Source organism: Xylaria bambusicola (genome assembly GCF_022495145.1).
Source record: "Xylaria bambusicola strain CBS 139988 unplaced genomic scaffold F5B22scaffold_23, whole genome shotgun sequence".
Lineage (NCBI taxonomy): Eukaryota > Fungi > Ascomycota > Sordariomycetes > Xylariales > Xylariaceae > Xylaria > Xylaria bambusicola.
In genome coordinates this window covers 144724-161840 of record NW_025953576.1, presented here as the reverse complement: position 1 = coordinate 161840, position 17117 = coordinate 144724, and the positions used below count along the sequence as shown (strand labels likewise).

General features: G+C 46.8%; 6 protein-coding genes across 6 annotated transcripts; 2 read left to right on the top strand and 4 right to left on the bottom strand.

The window, feature by feature from the left end:
- Positions 1-609: 609 nt before the first annotated feature.
- Positions 610-1056, bottom strand: F5B22DRAFT_646961 (uncharacterized protein; the record flags this gene model as incomplete). The annotated part of the gene is made up of 1 exon (XM_047978801.1): positions 610-1056. One exon carries the CDS (start codon positions 1054-1056, stop codon positions 610-612), a length of 447 nt encoding a protein of 148 aa, XP_047830388.1.
- Positions 1057-1427: 371 nt separating this feature from the next.
- F5B22DRAFT_608230 (heterokaryon incompatibility protein-domain-containing protein) lies at positions 1428-4516 on the bottom strand. The gene has a single exon (XM_047975062.1). It carries the CDS (start codon positions 4327-4329, stop codon positions 1765-1767), a length of 2565 nt encoding a protein of 854 aa, XP_047830387.1. The 5' UTR covers positions 4330-4516; the 3' UTR covers positions 1428-1764.
- Positions 4517-6140: 1624 nt separating this feature from the next.
- F5B22DRAFT_200830 (ankyrin repeat-containing domain protein) lies at positions 6141-8812 on the bottom strand. The gene is made up of 2 exons (XM_047969597.1): positions 8608-8812; positions 6141-8549 (listed from the first exon to the last, which is right to left on the bottom strand). The coding sequence occupies exons 1-2, from the start codon at positions 8729-8731 to the stop codon at positions 6241-6243; spliced, it is 2433 nt and encodes an 810-aa protein (XP_047830386.1). The 5' UTR covers positions 8732-8812; the 3' UTR covers positions 6141-6240.
- A 772-nt stretch (positions 8813-9584) lies between these two features.
- On the bottom strand, positions 9585-11595 carry F5B22DRAFT_608222 (geranylgeranyl pyrophosphate synthetase). The gene has a single exon (XM_047975061.1). It carries the CDS (start codon positions 11318-11320, stop codon positions 10130-10132), a length of 1191 nt encoding a protein of 396 aa, XP_047830385.1. The 5' UTR covers positions 11321-11595; the 3' UTR covers positions 9585-10129.
- Positions 11596-13029: 1434 nt separating this feature from the next.
- F5B22DRAFT_200802 (alpha/beta-hydrolase) lies at positions 13030-14836 on the top strand. Its single transcript, XM_047969596.1, has 3 exons — positions 13030-14318; positions 14390-14488; positions 14548-14836. The coding sequence occupies exons 1-3, from the start codon at positions 13284-13286 to the stop codon at positions 14683-14685; spliced, it is 1272 nt and encodes a 423-aa protein (XP_047830384.1). The 5' UTR covers positions 13030-13283; the 3' UTR covers positions 14686-14836.
- Positions 14837-15262: 426 nt separating this feature from the next.
- On the top strand, positions 15263-17042 carry F5B22DRAFT_636644 (benzoate 4-monooxygenase cytochrome P450; the record flags this gene model as incomplete). Its single annotated transcript, XM_047977317.1, has 6 exons — positions 15263-15328; positions 15380-15530; positions 15603-15662; positions 15716-16016; positions 16083-16859; positions 16934-17042. The coding sequence occupies 6 exons, from the start codon at positions 15263-15265 to the stop codon at positions 17040-17042; spliced, it is 1464 nt and encodes a 487-aa protein (XP_047830383.1).
- Between the last annotated feature and the right edge of the window lie 75 nt (positions 17043-17117).

Here is a 17117-nt window from a genome sequence, read left to right as displayed (position 1 = left end):
TCATTCGCATCATCCAGGGCTGGAAGAAAACTGTGTTATCTCGGACACACTCACCCTGAGACGCTCTTCGCCACTTCCGAGCATATTCTGTCAGATGGGGCGTAAGTAGGCGAAATCCAAAGACATCTACGGGAAGATTGGACAATGTTCCTTCGAACAACAATTGAGTTGTAATGCGCCCGGTCCATCCCCCAGCAGTGTATCACGGAATTGTCTCGTTGTATCTCCCTCCTCTGTGCAACGGGCACTAAGCTTGGCATCGATATCTGCTGACGGGGCGAGGCTTAAGCCTTGAATTGCTTGGTCATAGTCACTATTTCCTGCGTCAACGGCCCAAAATGCCCATGCCTTGTATAGATATTCAAAATCCTTATATTCGATGTTGAAAGATATGCCAGCCAGCGACGGTGGGTTGTCGCAGAAGCATTTCAGAGTTGATCCTTGTTTCTCGCGTTGAGGATGTTCGCTGGTCAGTATTACAGGAAGCGAATTGATCACATCCAGGGTGACGACAGTTGAAAGGAACGATCTACTATGATTCTGGTCATATAAGATATTACCATATAACCAGCGAGTCACATCGAAGTTAACAACGATTCGCTGCATTTTCTAAAGACAGCTGCTCTTGAGGATGTTGTCCGTGGAAGCCTGGAAGTTGTTTTGCCAAAGGAATACGTCAATGTCCCACTTCACAAAGAAAAATCCATGCAGCCCATTAGGTCTGAACATCTCAAAGTAGGAACGGCCAGACACATCGTTCTTATATGTGATCTTGATTAAATCATCGCTGCCATCAACCCTTATTTGTACCTGGCGCCCCGCGAGAACTCGTTCTCGCGACTCCCAATTTACCTTCATGAGAGGTCTGATGGTAGATAAGTTCTCCGCGGACGGAAAATCTCTGTGAACCGAAGTTACCAAGACTTGCCCGGGGGAGCCACTCACGTAGGACAGTTCGTGGAGCATAGGGCCTCGAGGCAGCGCATACTCGGCCCAGACAAGCCAGCGGACCTCTGTGGGGAGTTGGTTGAATCGTACGAATGTTTGTTCCGACATAGCGAATATTTTGTGCAAAGTGTGTGAGATTGATGTTTGTATCGTATTTCTCAGACGTTCCATCTATCTAAGTGCAAGCTGTTGATAAATGGAAAAGGAAGATTTCAACACCAGAAGTAGAAGTGGTTGAGTAGGCAAAACGGTTATAAAGGCCTGAGCGCGAGGTACCCAGGCAACGATGTTGCTCCTCGTGAAGGATAGAAACGATCAACTCAGTGAGAAGGTTCTCCTGCTTTTTTAGATGGTGCGAATGTGCCTCAGTAGCGAGGAGATAACTTCAGCTGTGGTGGTCAAGTTATTACGATGCCTCATCTTACACTACCGTAAAAAAGTGTCTACAGACCACCATGTAATTCTGGAAAAGGGGTTTGGTAAGTGACAAAGAGATTGAAAGACTTTTGCATATCTCTCTTATGCCGTTGTGCCTGGTAGGTTGGAGATAGGGGGCGGAAATTCTTTCAACACTTATTTTCAAAAGACAAATATAAATGTTTCAATCTGACACAACTCTGAATGTTCTAGAATGGGCTTTCATTACAACCTCAAAGAGACATTGAATTTGTTTCTAATCAACAGTTTCGATGAGTCGTGCTGACTATGACTCTCTCCTCCCCAAGCAATCTGTCAGGAGTGGGTGCCCGCGGAGTAAAGCTAGGTCGTAATGCATAACATGTATCAATTCCTGGATGACAGATATATGATCATGACCTATCCCAGAATGATCTCCTTCCACTCATCTTGCGTGTGTCTAAATGCAGCTTTGAAAACCTTACCCAGAGCAACGCGTCGGTAAATGCCTTCTGTTTCGTCGTATTCCACCAACAACACAAAGTACACCTCCCAGTCACATTCGTTCTTCTCCCAGGGTATGTAGAACGTCCAGTGAGGGAATTCCTCGTCGGTAAATGACTTGGCTTCCGAAATGGCAATGAATTCAAACCTTGTCTGCTTATTCTTCCTAAGCCACTCCGCATCAACCTTAATCGACCCGCACTTGTCGCCAGTGCGGTGCGCTATATGGCATTGGCTCAAGGGCTCTGCTGTACCGGTGCCATTATTTATCGGGCTGCGACGCCGAGATTCAGTACTTTGTTGACTGTGAGACTGTTGGGAATCAGCATTATTTGTCGCAGCATTGTCCCGGACGAGACTAAATTCCTTGCGCCAAGTGAAGAACTGCAAAAGTGGCTGATCTTGCGTGGAGGTCGGCGATTCGTTGTTCTCTCTTGTACAAACGCGATAAGGGTCCTCTGGGAGTGTCAGTGAGAACGTGGTATTGTGAGAGACGTTCCACACGTTGTCTCGAATAGAGCGGCCAAAATGATCGACGCATCGTTGGTCTCTTGGCCTCCGGTGTAAAGATGCCCCATTTCCCCATCCTTTTGCTCCGTTGACTATGTTCGCAGCCCCCCGGCCTTGACCAGTTGGGGCTAGTAAGACCCCATTCGCCTTCACAGCAACGGATTCCGAGTCCACACCCCCCTCTTTTGCAGCATCTATTGTATGAATGGCGTTTGCCATGGCGACAGTAGTGGCCGGATGGCAGTAACCTCGCCATTCAGCAATTTCACTCCTATCTTCCTTGCATTCCTTCTGCCAGAGTCGCCTTAGAGTACCATCTTTACTTCGAATATGCCAGTCAATCCAGGTATGCTTCATAAGCCACCGCCGTACATCAGACAAGCACCCCTTGACCATGTCCCGGTTATATTCTGCACTTTCTCCTGCCCAACCAGACCACGACCATGTCGGGAATCTTATGTTTTCGTACCTCGCATCATCCTTATTCAGAGGCTTAGTCAGTGTCCTCGATTTACCGGTTGGTTGCCACAACATGGCGAAGTCGAAATGAGAGATGGGAAGGCCGAACGTGAAGGGTGCGCCCATGGTTTCTTGCATAAGACTGCACATGCCGCTAAACGCTGCTAATCTATCGAATGGTTCAGAAAGTACCCGTTTAGTATATAGGGATACAGATTTCATGTAGAACAATAACGCTTGAGTCTTGAGCTGTGGAAGCATTCGAAGAGGCGCATTAACTAACTCCAACGACCACCCCTTCCCCTGTTTGTCTGGAAATATGTCTTCCGATATGGTTGTGGAACGACACTGGAAAAAAATTCGATGATCGGTAAATATGAGGCACCTCCTGGAGAGTAATCTCTCTTGGAAAGTCCATCCTCGGCTGTTCCATGGCGTTGCGTTAATACTGACTTCGCATGGTCGATGAAGCATGAGATTGATCCCTTGGGCAATAGTTTTAGTCACTTGCTCGGTTTTATCCTCATCAAGGGCCAAGAGACCAGTTGTTGCATCCTTGCCCTCGGCGGCACATATTGTAATAGTGGAATTGCCATATATCGAGTGCATTGCCTTGGCGTTGAGGCTGAAATTGCGTCCGCTGTCTTGCACGATACACAAGCTATCAATCCAGATAAACCGGATTCCCATTGCATGAACTAGATCTATGCTTTGCTTAAGGGCCACTGGCAAAGAATTTATGACATCTGCCAGGCCTCCTGACTTACGCCGATGACTAATATTGGCCTTGCGCGTCGAGTGGAGTGGGTTGCTGGTTGTTCCCCAAACATAACTAACTGCCGCATAGGGGGCAAAGGATAATCTACCGTCTTCGGTCTTTTGATGATCTAACGGGACAAGCATTGCATTTTCGATGTCAATGACACCAAAGTATGACCTTTGCAAAATCTCCGCAAACGGGTCCTTGATACCAAGAACCTCCTTGCATTGCTCGTGCTCTCTTTCGCACAGGTGGAGAAATTGCAGAATAAGGTTTTTTTTGCAGACCTTAGACCCTATACGTCGACCGAGGAATTGGGAAGTATCATCCACACGACTTAAGTAGTCGACATCAGACTTATCGTAGCTCTCTGGCGCAGCTAGTATAATATGAGCTTCATACTGCTTGGACCACTCCGCCTCCCAGCCAATTCGCAGCCTTCGAGTACAATTAACTTGAGACTCGGCCCTGTCGAGAGTTCGTCCGTCAACCTGCCAATCAAGGTAGCATCTCACGTCGCTCGGGCGATCTTCCGGGAGCAGATCCTTCACGCTGAGGCGAATCAGATCACAAAGACTGCAGGTTGGCGCTGAGTCCCAGATTTGGGTCATTGTCCCAAAGTCGATTCGCTCGTGCGTTTTTTGTACAGACTGAACGCCCAAGTCATAAGGAGCCATGTTGCGATTGGCGCTAATCTTGAAACACTCGTGGGAAAGGCCAAGCTGGCTGCATCGTGGACATAGATTAGTCATGGCTGCTGCTCAGTGGTTTCGATAATTGGAAGACAAATATGTAGAACAGAGTATAAGTAGGGAATCTATTCTTGAAATTATGGTGCGAGTTACAAGAGTTGCAAAGTCTTGATGCTGAAGTTTGGCGAAGAACTCTATTAGCTTGACTATCTTTGACGGTAGATGTGTCAAGGGCTTTTATTGAGGGGTTGAAACTGGTCTAATCAATTTATAATTCTCTACGGTTCTCAAGGTCCATGATATTCTCCCTTCATTCGTCGGTGGAATCTCTAGCCTGATCTTGGCCAACGGCATGTATACAAACTCTTGGTTATTCCCATTCATTCCGTGGATTTCTGCCATTTCGTCTGAAAGTACTGTATTGTTAGGTCTTCTTGCAGCTGGAGGCCATACAAGTGATGAACAATATCCAATAGCCCAAGCGGGTCTTTAGCGACAAGGGCGATCTTTCTACAACACATAATTGGATACACGTAGCAGGCCGTGCGACAGTGCGATAAAGAAGGTTCTTATATTGACGGACCGAGTAACCAGGTATTACGCTACTTCCACTGTGTGCGTCTCACTCATTTCCGCGCTTGCATATATTGATGTACTTTGCCTAGTCGCTTTTAGCCGCGTGGTTTTCCTCATCGTAACACTGCATATGCGCAATAATTATCGAAGGTCGTATGATGAAACAACGCAGATACCTCTAATTCTTACCTCCATATGTGGTTACGTAATTTCCAGCCACGAACACACTGCAAAGCGGCGAAGCTTTGATTTCATGATAGCCACAAGTGGAATGTCGTGTGTGATTCTTTTTGTAGGCCAACGTGGGATCGTCAGCTATGGTGATGTGGTCTTTAGACGAGACTAATCAGCGTCTTCATTTGAACCTCAGCATTCATGATAAAAGCCTACAAACAAAACACGTGGAAGCGTATGTTGAGCAATGTGGGAAATAATGATGTTGTAGAGGGTATGGAGCTCTGTGACACCATCAACACGGCCAAATCTCCCTCACCACAAGCACCACGGGAGCGAAACCATCACAAACGAGACCGGAGTGCCACGAACACTCCATTCATCCCTGTCACATCATCCACTTCAAACAAATTCCAACGGCGAGCAAGCCTTGAACCCGACCTTACCGCTCCGGGCCTTAAATACATACAATTGACACATCATGATAGAGCTACTGGCAGCGTAGACGCAGTAAATTGCTACCAAATCGACCTTACAAGTATTCCAAATCATATTGATTTTTCCAATCAAGTCGGTCTCATGGTACAACAAAGACATAAGAGTCGTAGTCTGTTATTGTTATCTCTCAAGCCCAGGGGGGGGCAAACAATTGTGTTACGATGTGACAAGGGCTCTTATAGAGGGCTTGGAACTTAGTCATATTTCCTAATAATCTACTAGGGGTCTCTAGGGCCTTGAGTTCTCTCCTTCTCTAAAGTGGTAGAATTCCTGGGCTATTTATGCCCTTCGGGCTACTATACAACCTGCTTTGCCTTAACTGTTGGTTCCATTGCAGCTATCAGTCTGACCTTGTGATCTTGTATATCCAATCGCTTGAAGCCTCACTTCCGCCAGGAAAACTGTTGGCCGTAAGGGGTCTTGGCAGGCTTGGCCGTGTGACATACGAAAACCACCATGGCCGCATTTTCAATACATGAGTGGACTGTGATCGTTCCGATGCATCTATTCGTGGGGTGTTCATTGGCAGCCATAGTGTAAGGCCCTAAAATGACAATGATTCTCACAATGAGGAGACTGATGTCCGCGTGAAAGGGTGGTGCATCGACCCGGAATTAATGCAAATCTCAATGAAAAATAGAGCAGTCGGAGCTGCTATTAGACCGTATAGAAAACTAGCAGGCCTCCATAGGTAATGACTAAGACCATTACCCGTCGAACCAGCTAATATTTCGCCAACAAGGAAACTATCGAACTATAACCCTTCCGCGCAGCTAGTATCAGCGCTGTCGTCCCATCGCTCAATGCCAAATCTGGCTTAATATCGGGATGCTGTAGTAAATTCTGTACGAGTAATTCAAGCCCCTCATTCGCGGCTATATGGAGCGGCGTCCAGCCATCATCACTAGCAGTGTTTGGGTCGATGCTAGGATGTTTCAACAGGATGCGTACAATACTGTCTGCCCCGATATATACGGCAACAAGCAAGGGTGCCCATCCCTTGCTATCCTTGATGTTTGGGCATGTCTTGGGGTTGTGCAGAAGCTTCTCTACGAAGCGGTTATGGCCGTGGCACGTGGCCCACCAGAGCGGTGACCGTCCGGAGGCATCCACCAGGTTGGTATCGATACAGGGTTGCTGTAATAGGAGTCGAGTCTCCAACTTCCCCCCAGCTCGAACCGCGGCTAGGAGAGGAGTTTCTTTGCCAAAGGGTCCGTCGGAAAGCACAGAGAATTTATACGTAGCGGCTTTTGACTCGTCGTAATCCGTTTGACTGAATCGTTCGTGCTCAAGTGAAATCTCTTCACGGTTTGGAATGTAAAAGTGTGATGAGATGTTTAAATCCACCTCGGGACTTTTTAGCAATAACCTCATGGCTTCAATTTGACCATACCTTGCTGCCTGGCCGAGCGGTGTCCCTTGTTTGCTGTTTTCATTAGGATCCAAGATCTTATACCCCAAGAGTCGTTGTAGTATGGCCACATATCCTTTCTTTGCCGCTCTCTGGAGTAGTGTATCTGTATAACCAAATTCATGTACCGCCTTATAAGAATGTGGACGCAGGCTTGGGTCTATACCATCTTGCGATAGTAGTAATTCTACTATTTCATCGTTGCCGCTGTTTACTGCGCACCACAGTGGTGTGCTGATTGAAGCTGTGCTATTGAGATCAATGTCAGTCCTCTTCAACAGAAGCCGTATAATATCCAAACTTTCGCGTTGTATCGCTATACAAAGAGGTGACCTTTGGTCGTCAAGTTTATTCGGATCAATGTCCTGGCGTTCTAGCAGTAATTGAACGACGATTTTGTTGTCGAAGTTAATGGCATAGCCTAGTGGGGTATTATTCGGTTCGCCCGAGTGGTTCGGGTCAAGACGACTACATGCTAAAAGAAGCTGCACAACGTTGTTATGGTTTTTCTTTATCGCTTCCAATAGTGGTGCCTCAGACCAAGATGGGTTCGGATTGATATCTTTCCGTGACAAAAGACACTGTACTAAGTCGTTTGACCCGTAACGACATGCATAATGTAATGCCGTTTTCCACTTGTTATCCTCAATATTTGGGTTTACATCAACTCGTGCAGATAGTAGTCTTGCTACCCCGTGGTGTCGTCTTTTCGCTGCAATTATGAGTGGAGGTTCGCCGGCGTGGTCTATAGCATTGACTTTAATGTCGTTTTGTTCCAATAGTAGCTTCACGATTTCCGTGTGTCCCTCTCGAGACGCGTCGAGTAGACATTTGGTTGTGATTCCACCGGGGTAAAATGTAACCCCCCTATCTAGAAGCAGTCCTACAACTGTTGTGTGTCCCTCTCGAGACGCGTCGAGTAGACATTTGGTTGTGATTCTACCGGGGTAAAATGCAGCCCCCTTATCTAGAAGCAGTCCTACAACTGTTGTGTGTCCTAGATGAGTTGCTGCTTCTAGTGGAGTCCCAAGAGATCCTTCGCCATCCAGAGCGGCGCCATGTTCGATCAACAAACGTGCAATATCCGCATGGCCGCGGTAACAAGCGGCGTACAATGCAGAACCAAAGTATTCGTTCGACAGGTTTGGGTCAATGCTATTATCGAGCAATGTGCGCACGACTGAAATATCACCGTGGTACGATGCTACGTGGAGACTCCGGAAACAGTCCATAGCTTCTAATGCCCGCTCGTGACTTGGAGACAGTCGTTCGGTTTCTTCACCAGAAGGCTTCATGGTGGGAGGCGGTGAATGAAGCCTACTCTTCAACTTGGCATCGATCTCCTCGCCTGCCCACCTCGTACCCCGGCTTGCAATCACCAAGCCACACGCAGAATCAAGATATTCCTTCTCTATTGATGCCTCGAAACCGGGAGCTTTCCAAAATTCAATCGATAATACAGCACCCCAAACAGCTGCCGGGAGCCCTGTCTCAATACCGCGACTGGCCTGGAGTTTGGTAACCAGGAGCCACTTGATACACGAGAATTCTATATCAATAGGCATCGATCCCAGCTCGAACTTTCGGAGAGCTTGGTACGAGACGGAGTAGTCGAACCGCCCTTGATGATAACAGAATGTTAGACGCATTATTTCAATTAATGGAAAGTATAGTCTTACTGCAAACAAGTCTTAGGTCAAGGAATCCATCGCGATTCGACACTGGATGACAGGTCCAACGATATGGAACGAGCAGGTCCACTATCATATCTAGAAGCTCAGTGGGAAGCTCTGCAATCCCCATGTTGATCGACTCGCAAGTACTGCTTATTGTTCTAAAATGTATAGTATGACGTTAAAGGTTCGGAAGAGCGTTGGTAGAAAACCGAAGGCAGAGGAAACTGTCAAACAGCCATACACCTGTGGCAAGAGACTTATCCCAAAGGGGCCAGCTTGCAAGTGAGTGTCAACAGGAAAAGGTTAGGACAACAAAGCCGAGAGAAAAGCGAAGCTTGGAAGATACGCGCACAGATGGGGAAGATCTATGTTCTGTGTAATTCGGTACGGGAGGGGACGTTAAGTACAATTTTCTCTTATGTTGTTCCTTGCGAAACATACCACGTAGATGTTTGCCTACCGTCGGGTACAACGAGAGGCTGCCTGGCAAACGGGCGCTGCTCGCCACTGCATTCATATAAACACCTGCTAATTCCCACATGGTCGAGGTAAGGGGCCTCGTAAGGATCATGGCTGAGCTTGAGGAAAGCTGATTGCTACGCGGCGGCTATGGCTGTTGCCGCCAAACACACGCTCCCTTGTGATCGGTGCCATCCTTAGAAAGTCTCCCTGCCAACACTACACTACATGTTACCCAATCGATCGGAGGAAGTGATCAAACAGTCATGTAGATGATGCCACCCTCTTGCTGGTGAAACGGAACAAATCCGATGGAAGCGGGCAAAAAGCCTTGAAAATAGCCTCATTACCCCACCAACATAGGTACCTATCCTAGGTACCTTAGCTACCCCGCTAACGGGCTACCTAGTGGAGGGGGGCGGGGCTCGCGACCCGTACCCACTAGCTGAGTACCTAAGGGAGTGCCTATACGTATCTTTAGGTACTTTGGTACCATGTAGGTATCAAAGACACTCCCACAACGCCGACTATCCCATTGAGTTATGTAGAAGAATACTTGCGATGTGAGGTGTAATTGATACAAGTTCCCATCCCTTGTTCTAGTAGAGATCAGGCCTCGAGAAATAAGCCGGATCGCTTGTTTAGTGAGAGAGTTGACACCACACCTTGAGACGAATATGCCTGACTGGTAAACCAGTTGCATATAGAGTCAAGTCAAGCTACCAGCGCCAAGAAGAAAATGGTTAGTCAAGCACTCCTACAGCCTTGAGTTGACCTGGAACATATATGTCATTAGGGATACGAGAATTCACATAGCATATCTCGTCTGGCTCAGTTGTGTTCAGGTCATGTTACTGAGCTAGGGCTACATACATACGTGTCTTCATCGTAGTCCTTGCGTCTTTTGGCATCATGACAGTGTCTTGTCAGTTTGAGGGATCTGCTAAAATTTCCGTCATTCTTGACTATTGCGCACCCGAATTATCACAAGTGGTTGGTGACAACTCTCGGCTTCGCCAGTATTAGCCTCGATCATCGCCTCGGATGCTCCTCCCACAATCTTGTTTCAACTAGACGCAGACACTTCCGTCTGGTCTGCCGCCGTCTTTTCTTCATTATCATCCCATTTGAGGTAAAGATCCTCGGGCAGAAGTCGTTCTGCAGAGACTTCCGATGTGACAATGATGCTGTCAGAGCCTTCGTCATATCTGATGATTGCCTTCCCACCCCATGCTTTCACCGCGTCGAAGATTGCTTTGACCAATGCAACGAGTTTTCTCAGATTTTCCTGATTGGCGAGTTCCCAAGTCTTTATTTCCTTTGCCACATCCTCGACCTTTGCATCTTGGAATAGACCACGACTGTGGTATGCTCGTACGAGTTTAGGTGTCTGCGAGACCCAGAGCTGGGGAGCTATCTCTCGGATATGTAGTCGCCTGCGGCTGGTGCATGTTTTGATCTCTAAAGTAGAATCGATTGGCACCACGATACCTTCTTCTCGAATGATCATTTTCGATTCTGATGGAGTCGAACTACGAGGTTGAGGAGATGTCGTATTGACTGCTGAAAGTGATAGTGACCCTAGCAGTCCGGAAAGTCCGTCGGTCTCTGCTTCCTTCTGGATCACTTTGGAAGTCTCTGATTGCGATACGTAACCATCAACCTCGTGACGAAGGACGAAATTGAGCCCTCCGAAGTGATACGAGATAATGCGGTGGTATCCTGTGCTACCCTTCAGTTGGCGGCGAGTGTAAGCCTTTTCAAATTCATGGCCGTAACCTTTGAACTCGTGGGGTGCTATGATCTCAGAGGTCTTGGTCTCAGTTCGACACATGAGCATTGTACCATCAACCACCTCAGCGATGATGGTAAATACTTCGAGACGGTTTCGACTAGAGGAAGGATTGATGAAGCTTAGAAGCTTGCGGATGTTGTTTCTGTCGGTGATGATGTCAACGGGGCGGATGTCGAATCCAGGATTGGTCACATAGAGAGAACGAAACAGCGGCTCAAGTGGACTTTCCGGGTGACGTGCAGCATTCTGAGCAATATAAACAAGGCCAGAGTCTTTTGGAAGTCGGAAAGGAACTGTGGGAGGTGCCCAACGCGGCGGAATGCCAGGGACAGCGATAGTAGGAACTGGCGACTCGATCCAGCTGTAAGACGCAAGATGCTTGACATTCTCAATTCTTGCCGCTTCAGAGCCTGGCGCTGCTAGGCTCTCGCGAGAGATTTGCACACGTGTTTCTGAAGACATGATGCTGTGCGGTGACTTGGTGGGATTTTTGAGTAAAGTTCAACGCAGAGGGTGGTCAAAGAAGTTGGCAAGATGGGCTCTGGGGAATCAGTACAAATAAGTTGTACTTCCTGCATCAGCTAGGGAAATATCTGCTAACCACTTCAATCATCAGTCGTGGGCGGGCGAGGTATTTCTACTAATGTCTCTGTTGTTTGCCTTTGTGCCATGGCAACCTGAGGACAAGGTCAATTGTGGCAGATGGTACGTACCCTTTGGGTTTGTTGGTATCTCCTACAGTTAGTATTCCATTAGATTATCAGGCTCCCAACAAAGAAAATTCTCTCCTGCAGTTTCTAAACATTCTAGCAATGTTTGATCTCACCTTATTTGCTTTTCACGTTTGTAGGTAGGAGCGGGGAGTAAGTCCCATACTAATCTTAATTAATGATTTCCATCAGTATGTTAACCTCGGATCATCAGAGTTTCAGTTTCTGATACTGAATGTGGGCATTCTTTACCCAGGCGAACAAAGCTTCCCACAGCTATTATCAAGTCTTGTAACAGCGCAACTGTGAGACAAAATCTGGTGGAAGTGTTGAAAGCTGACCAGTGCTAGCCTGTTTTTACCTCGTCACATACAGCTTGCTTTGGACAGACTACTCATAAACGTATCGGTGGCTTTACAGAAACAGTACAGAGAATGTTCCGCTTGAACAGGTCTTTTCAAATTAAGCTTCTGCAGAGGCCTGAGCAGATACTTGGTTGAGTGTGAGATTTGCAACCATGGGGTACTGCACTGATACTTGTAATTGCTCGAGGGTCTCAAAAGCCTTTGTGACCAGGCTGAGGCTATATACAGTGAGTCTCTTTGTTTGTAGCCCTAGGACCGTCGGATCGTAACTTGAAGAGAAGAAACTAGCATCGCCTTCATCTCTTCTCTGATATCAATCATGTATATATGCCTAGAAGAGACCTAGTTGAATATGAGACATATAGATGCGGCTCGGTGTCTAAGATTGGCAATGGCAGTCTTTCTATTTATGTGGAAGCAGGGTGAGGTCAGCCATGCAGGTAGCAGGGTTTTTACCGGAATTCCCGACCTTAGCAGCCATAACAGACGATTGTATCCCTCTTTTCCCTTATGAAAGTGATCTCAGGGTAACTGAGACTCTTATGAATAGTACTTCCGATAAGTTTATTGTTAATCGCTAGAGGTTTCTCATAGTTACAGCGAAGTACCTACAGATACGGACGAATGAATTGATTGCTCAGTAAAATTGGGTCTACACTTCAATAGGTATTTAGAATAGCCTCAACTCTGGGAGCTGTGCTGGTAATGAAAGGAGAAACGCAATGAAAACCGTTTGTTTTTATGCTATCAAGCTCCTTTCCAGCCCCTATAGATTTGCTAACCCCGAAATTAACTCGGAAGCCACTTTGCTGATTAACTTGTCATCTCACACCACCCCATTATAGGACAAATAAAACTGAAAGATGTGCGGGATCTAATGGCATGCATTCAGGGCAGGACCGACTGTGCTCCCGATAGTTGAAATAGTTTTGAGGGGTTACCACATTGTGGTTCAAGTTTTAATATGAAGCATATGGGCCAAGTACGAATTTTACGCTCCACTGTGTGAGGTAATCTATGTGGGTCGTATGCTTCTCCTTCTGGTAGTGAGATATTACTACTTTGGGAAACCAACCATCATCTTCTCCAGATGCTGAGAAATCAGAAGCGTGCTTTGAAGATATTTTCTAGAGCTCTTCATCAGCTCGCCTACGCCCCAACTGGATTTATAATCAAGACGTTGAGTGCACTGCATGTAAGATTTGAAGCCAAGTTGAGATACGTCTTAATAATGTTCGATAATATATATATTGCGCCGTCAGGTCCTGTTCAATGCATGGTTCTCCTCCTGTGTCATTCATCAACCCATTACTAGCAATAAACTCCAAAACTTCTATCACATTTTGAAAGATGAAGGGGGCCACGTTCCCAACTTTATTGGCGTCCATAGCCGGCGCAAGCAACATAAACTTTCCTTTTCCCTACAACTCCACCACCCCCGTTCCATTTCAAGCTTCTGTCGAGACAAGTATTATTGAAGAAGCCCGATTCAAAGCGAGCCTGTTTCGCCCATCCATTGATTTGCTGGATGGAGATATAAGCGACGCAGGATGGGGTGAAGGCCCGCCTCGAGCAAATATGACCGCCGTTGCGAAACACTGGAGCAAGAACTACGACTGGAACAAAGCACAAGATGAGATCAACGGCGAGTTTTCCCACTTCGCGGTTACTATCCCTGGTACCAGCGGTTACAAACATCCCGTCTCGCTGCATTTTGTTCACGAACGCAGCGATGCCGATGAAGCAATTCCCTTGCTGCTATTACACGGGTGGCCCTCAACCCATCGGGAGTGGTCTAAAGTTATTGATCCGCTGCGGTCACCTACCAACTCGAGTACTCAAGCTTTCCATATCGTTGCCCCGGACCTACCAGGCTTCGGATTTAGCCCATCCCCAACTTATTCCGGCTTGAACGCGCGCGAAATGGGAGCTGCCATGCACCAGCTCATGATTTTGCTGGGTTATGACAAGTATGGTATCGTTGGGACCGATCTGGGCTGGACAGTCGGTCATACCCTGGCTCATCAAGTGCCCGATAGTGTGATCGGGTTCTTCTCCGACTTCTGGCTTATCCTACCAAACGCCACAGATCTCGAACGACGTGCACAAAATCAGACTACGGAGGAAGAGACATTGTACATTGACTCAGCCCAGGATTTCATCACTAATCACGCTAACCATCTAGCGCTACATTCACAATCCCCCCTGGCCATAGGTCAGGCTGTTGCTGATACGCCAGTGGGCTTCGCAGGCTGGGTTTGGCATATCGTCCACTGGTTTAACGACGGGTACGAGTATGCTCTCGACGAACTCATCACTAACACCTTACTGTTGTGGATCCCAGGTCCATTTGGGAATATCAGAGCTTACAGAGAATTAATTCCGGTAAGGATGCCATATCACGTGGACCATGCTCTCTTCCAGCATAGCTAACAGACCTTTTTCAAACACGATAGTCACTATCCAACTTGCCATATGTCAATGTCCCCACTGCTGGTAGTGTTTGGGGTTTGTCTAATAGTCCACTCGCAACGTTTGCTTACCTTCAATTAACTGTAAGAGTCTCTCCGCATTAATTCTTAATTTATCTCGCCAACGCTTACGAATCTTGTAGCCTCGTTCGTTCATAGAGCGCGTGGCCAACGTCACATTCTATAATAGACATGAGCATGGTGGACATTTCCCGGCCCAGACAGAGCCTGAAATCTGGATTAAAGACGTACAGGATTTCTTTGGAGGCCTCGTGCACTAGGAACATACAAAAATGCTTCTCGGCTTCTGTTAGGTGGATGGGACTTACGCTTACTTGTTCACAACGCTATCATAGTCCCTTGACATATTTTCATTCATAGTATTGCAAAACCTTAACGTATATCTTGCCACGTACCCGAATGGAAGCGTCGTAATATTTGCATATGGCGATTGGCTGCCCACCTTATCGATAGATGGTAGTGGTGAGTAGAAAATGCCTGCATCCCGTGCATCTATATATAGTATTGCTGTTATTGTTGGCTGTCATCTGCATAGCGTTAGTCTGCTTATGAGAACGCAGCTAATGATGGGTTGTAGCAAGTTCCATAGTTCACCATTCTAGTGGGACTGAGAATGTTGTTGGTTCTCTCGAACTGCATCCCGTTTTCAAATGCTTTTTACTATCGAAACCCCGCGTGTTGATTTTCCAAATCCTCTATTTATCTACAACTATCGACACTCGGAATACGGTAGATCAACGACATTTGCCATGCCTATACGACTATGATCCCTTAGAAACAAAGATGGATTAACGAAATCTCGCTATTGAACTCTTTCTACAGAATAGCTGAGTCATCATGATGGCTGTTCTCACTGTTGCCTTCAGCATGGCAAATTACGTTATCCTTTTGATCGCGTCATATGTAAGTTTTTTCGTTTCCACAGTCCTTTGGCACACTGCTGATTGTCATAAGTATATCACTGTACTTAGTTACAGGCTGCTCTTGCACCTCCTTAAGTCTTACCCGGGTCCACTGCTGAGTAATCTCACCGACTTCTACGGTGGCATATATTCCTTCCAGAGGACTCTTCATTTTAAGACCTGGAAAGATCATAAGCAGTATGGTACGTAAAACTTCAAATGGCCACATCACAATAAAAAAATTTATGTGTTTGCATCGCGTTAACTGCCACTAGGCCCCATTGTCAGACAAGGCCCAAATAAACTGATTTTTAACTCAGTTGCCGCCGTCCATGGTAAGATACGCCGTATTTGTCGCTGTAGCTGTTCTCAAGCTTATTATTTGTAGACATCTATATGAGCGAGAGTGTCTCTAAAGCCCAATGTTACCAGGCTGGAAATGTCAATCCGTCTATGACTAACGTGTTCAACACGATTGACAAACATGTGCACCGTATTAAGAGAAGACATGTGGGCCAGCTCCTTACAGATCGTTCTGTGCGAACGTTTGAACCCAAGATGGGTGAGCAAATCAATGTGTTTTTGAGGGAGATACCTTTGACGTATCAAAACACACCCAGAACACCCATCAACATGTCTGAAAGATGCAAGTATCTCGGCTTGGATATCACCGGATACCTTGGCTTCGGGTATGCGCTCAATACTCAGACAGATTCGACTCACTGACTCCTTGTCAAAGCGATGATGATCGGCAGTTGGCGGCTCAATATGTACATGCAGTTTCCAGCTCTACGAAGATTACGTCTTGAAATTCTTTTTTATGCCCTAGCAATCATTCAAGGGAAGAGTTTTCTTCAAGTGCTGTCAAAGATGATTCAATCACGGCTCGCAAAAAAGACAAATGCTGAGCATGATCTGTACGCCTTCATGGCGAGTGCTCCGGAAACCCCTGAAGGCGACAAGATCAACATTAAGGAAATATGGAATGAAGGCATCTTCTTCCTACCAGCTGCCGGCGATACGACTTCTACAGCACTGAGCGCTTTATTATTCTATCTGGCTCGAAATAAACAGTGTCGGGACAGGCTTGCACAAGAGATCCGATCAAAATTCTCTAGTAGTTCAGAGATAAAAGTCTCGCGATTACAAGGATGCCAATATCTTCGCGCTTGCATTTACGAGGCACTGCGGATGTCACCACCCGTCCCAGGAACACTGTGGAGGGAACAGATGCCATCTAGCACGGGCAAGCCGTTTATTGTCGACGGTCACACAATTCCTTCAGGCGTCCAAGTTGGTGTGAATATCTATACACTCCATCGTAATCCAGAATACTTCCCCAATCCGTTTCAGTACGACCCAGATCGTTGGATCCCTGCAAAGGGCGACGAAATCGACATTCGACCAGAAGATCAGCACAGCGGTCTCAAGCATAACCCCGCTTTCATGCCATTCTCTCTCGGTGGACGTGGATGTGCGGGTAAGACTATGGCGTATGCGGAGATTAGCCTTGCAATGGCAAAAGCGCTGTGGTATTTCGACTTCGAACTTGCTTCTGATTTCCCATCGAGGGCAGCAGTAGAACGAGAAAGAACGGAGACATGAGTGCCGAGTTTAAGCTACTTGATATTTTCACCTCTTCGCATGATTGTCCAGATCTGACATTTCAACCGCGAGGCGATCATTGGAAAGATCTTCTAACGGTGCACGAATAAGCCCGGTGTAGTGCGAGGCACGTTTGGGGTCCCATTGAGTATATTGAACACATCCCATAATTATTCAGCGAGAAT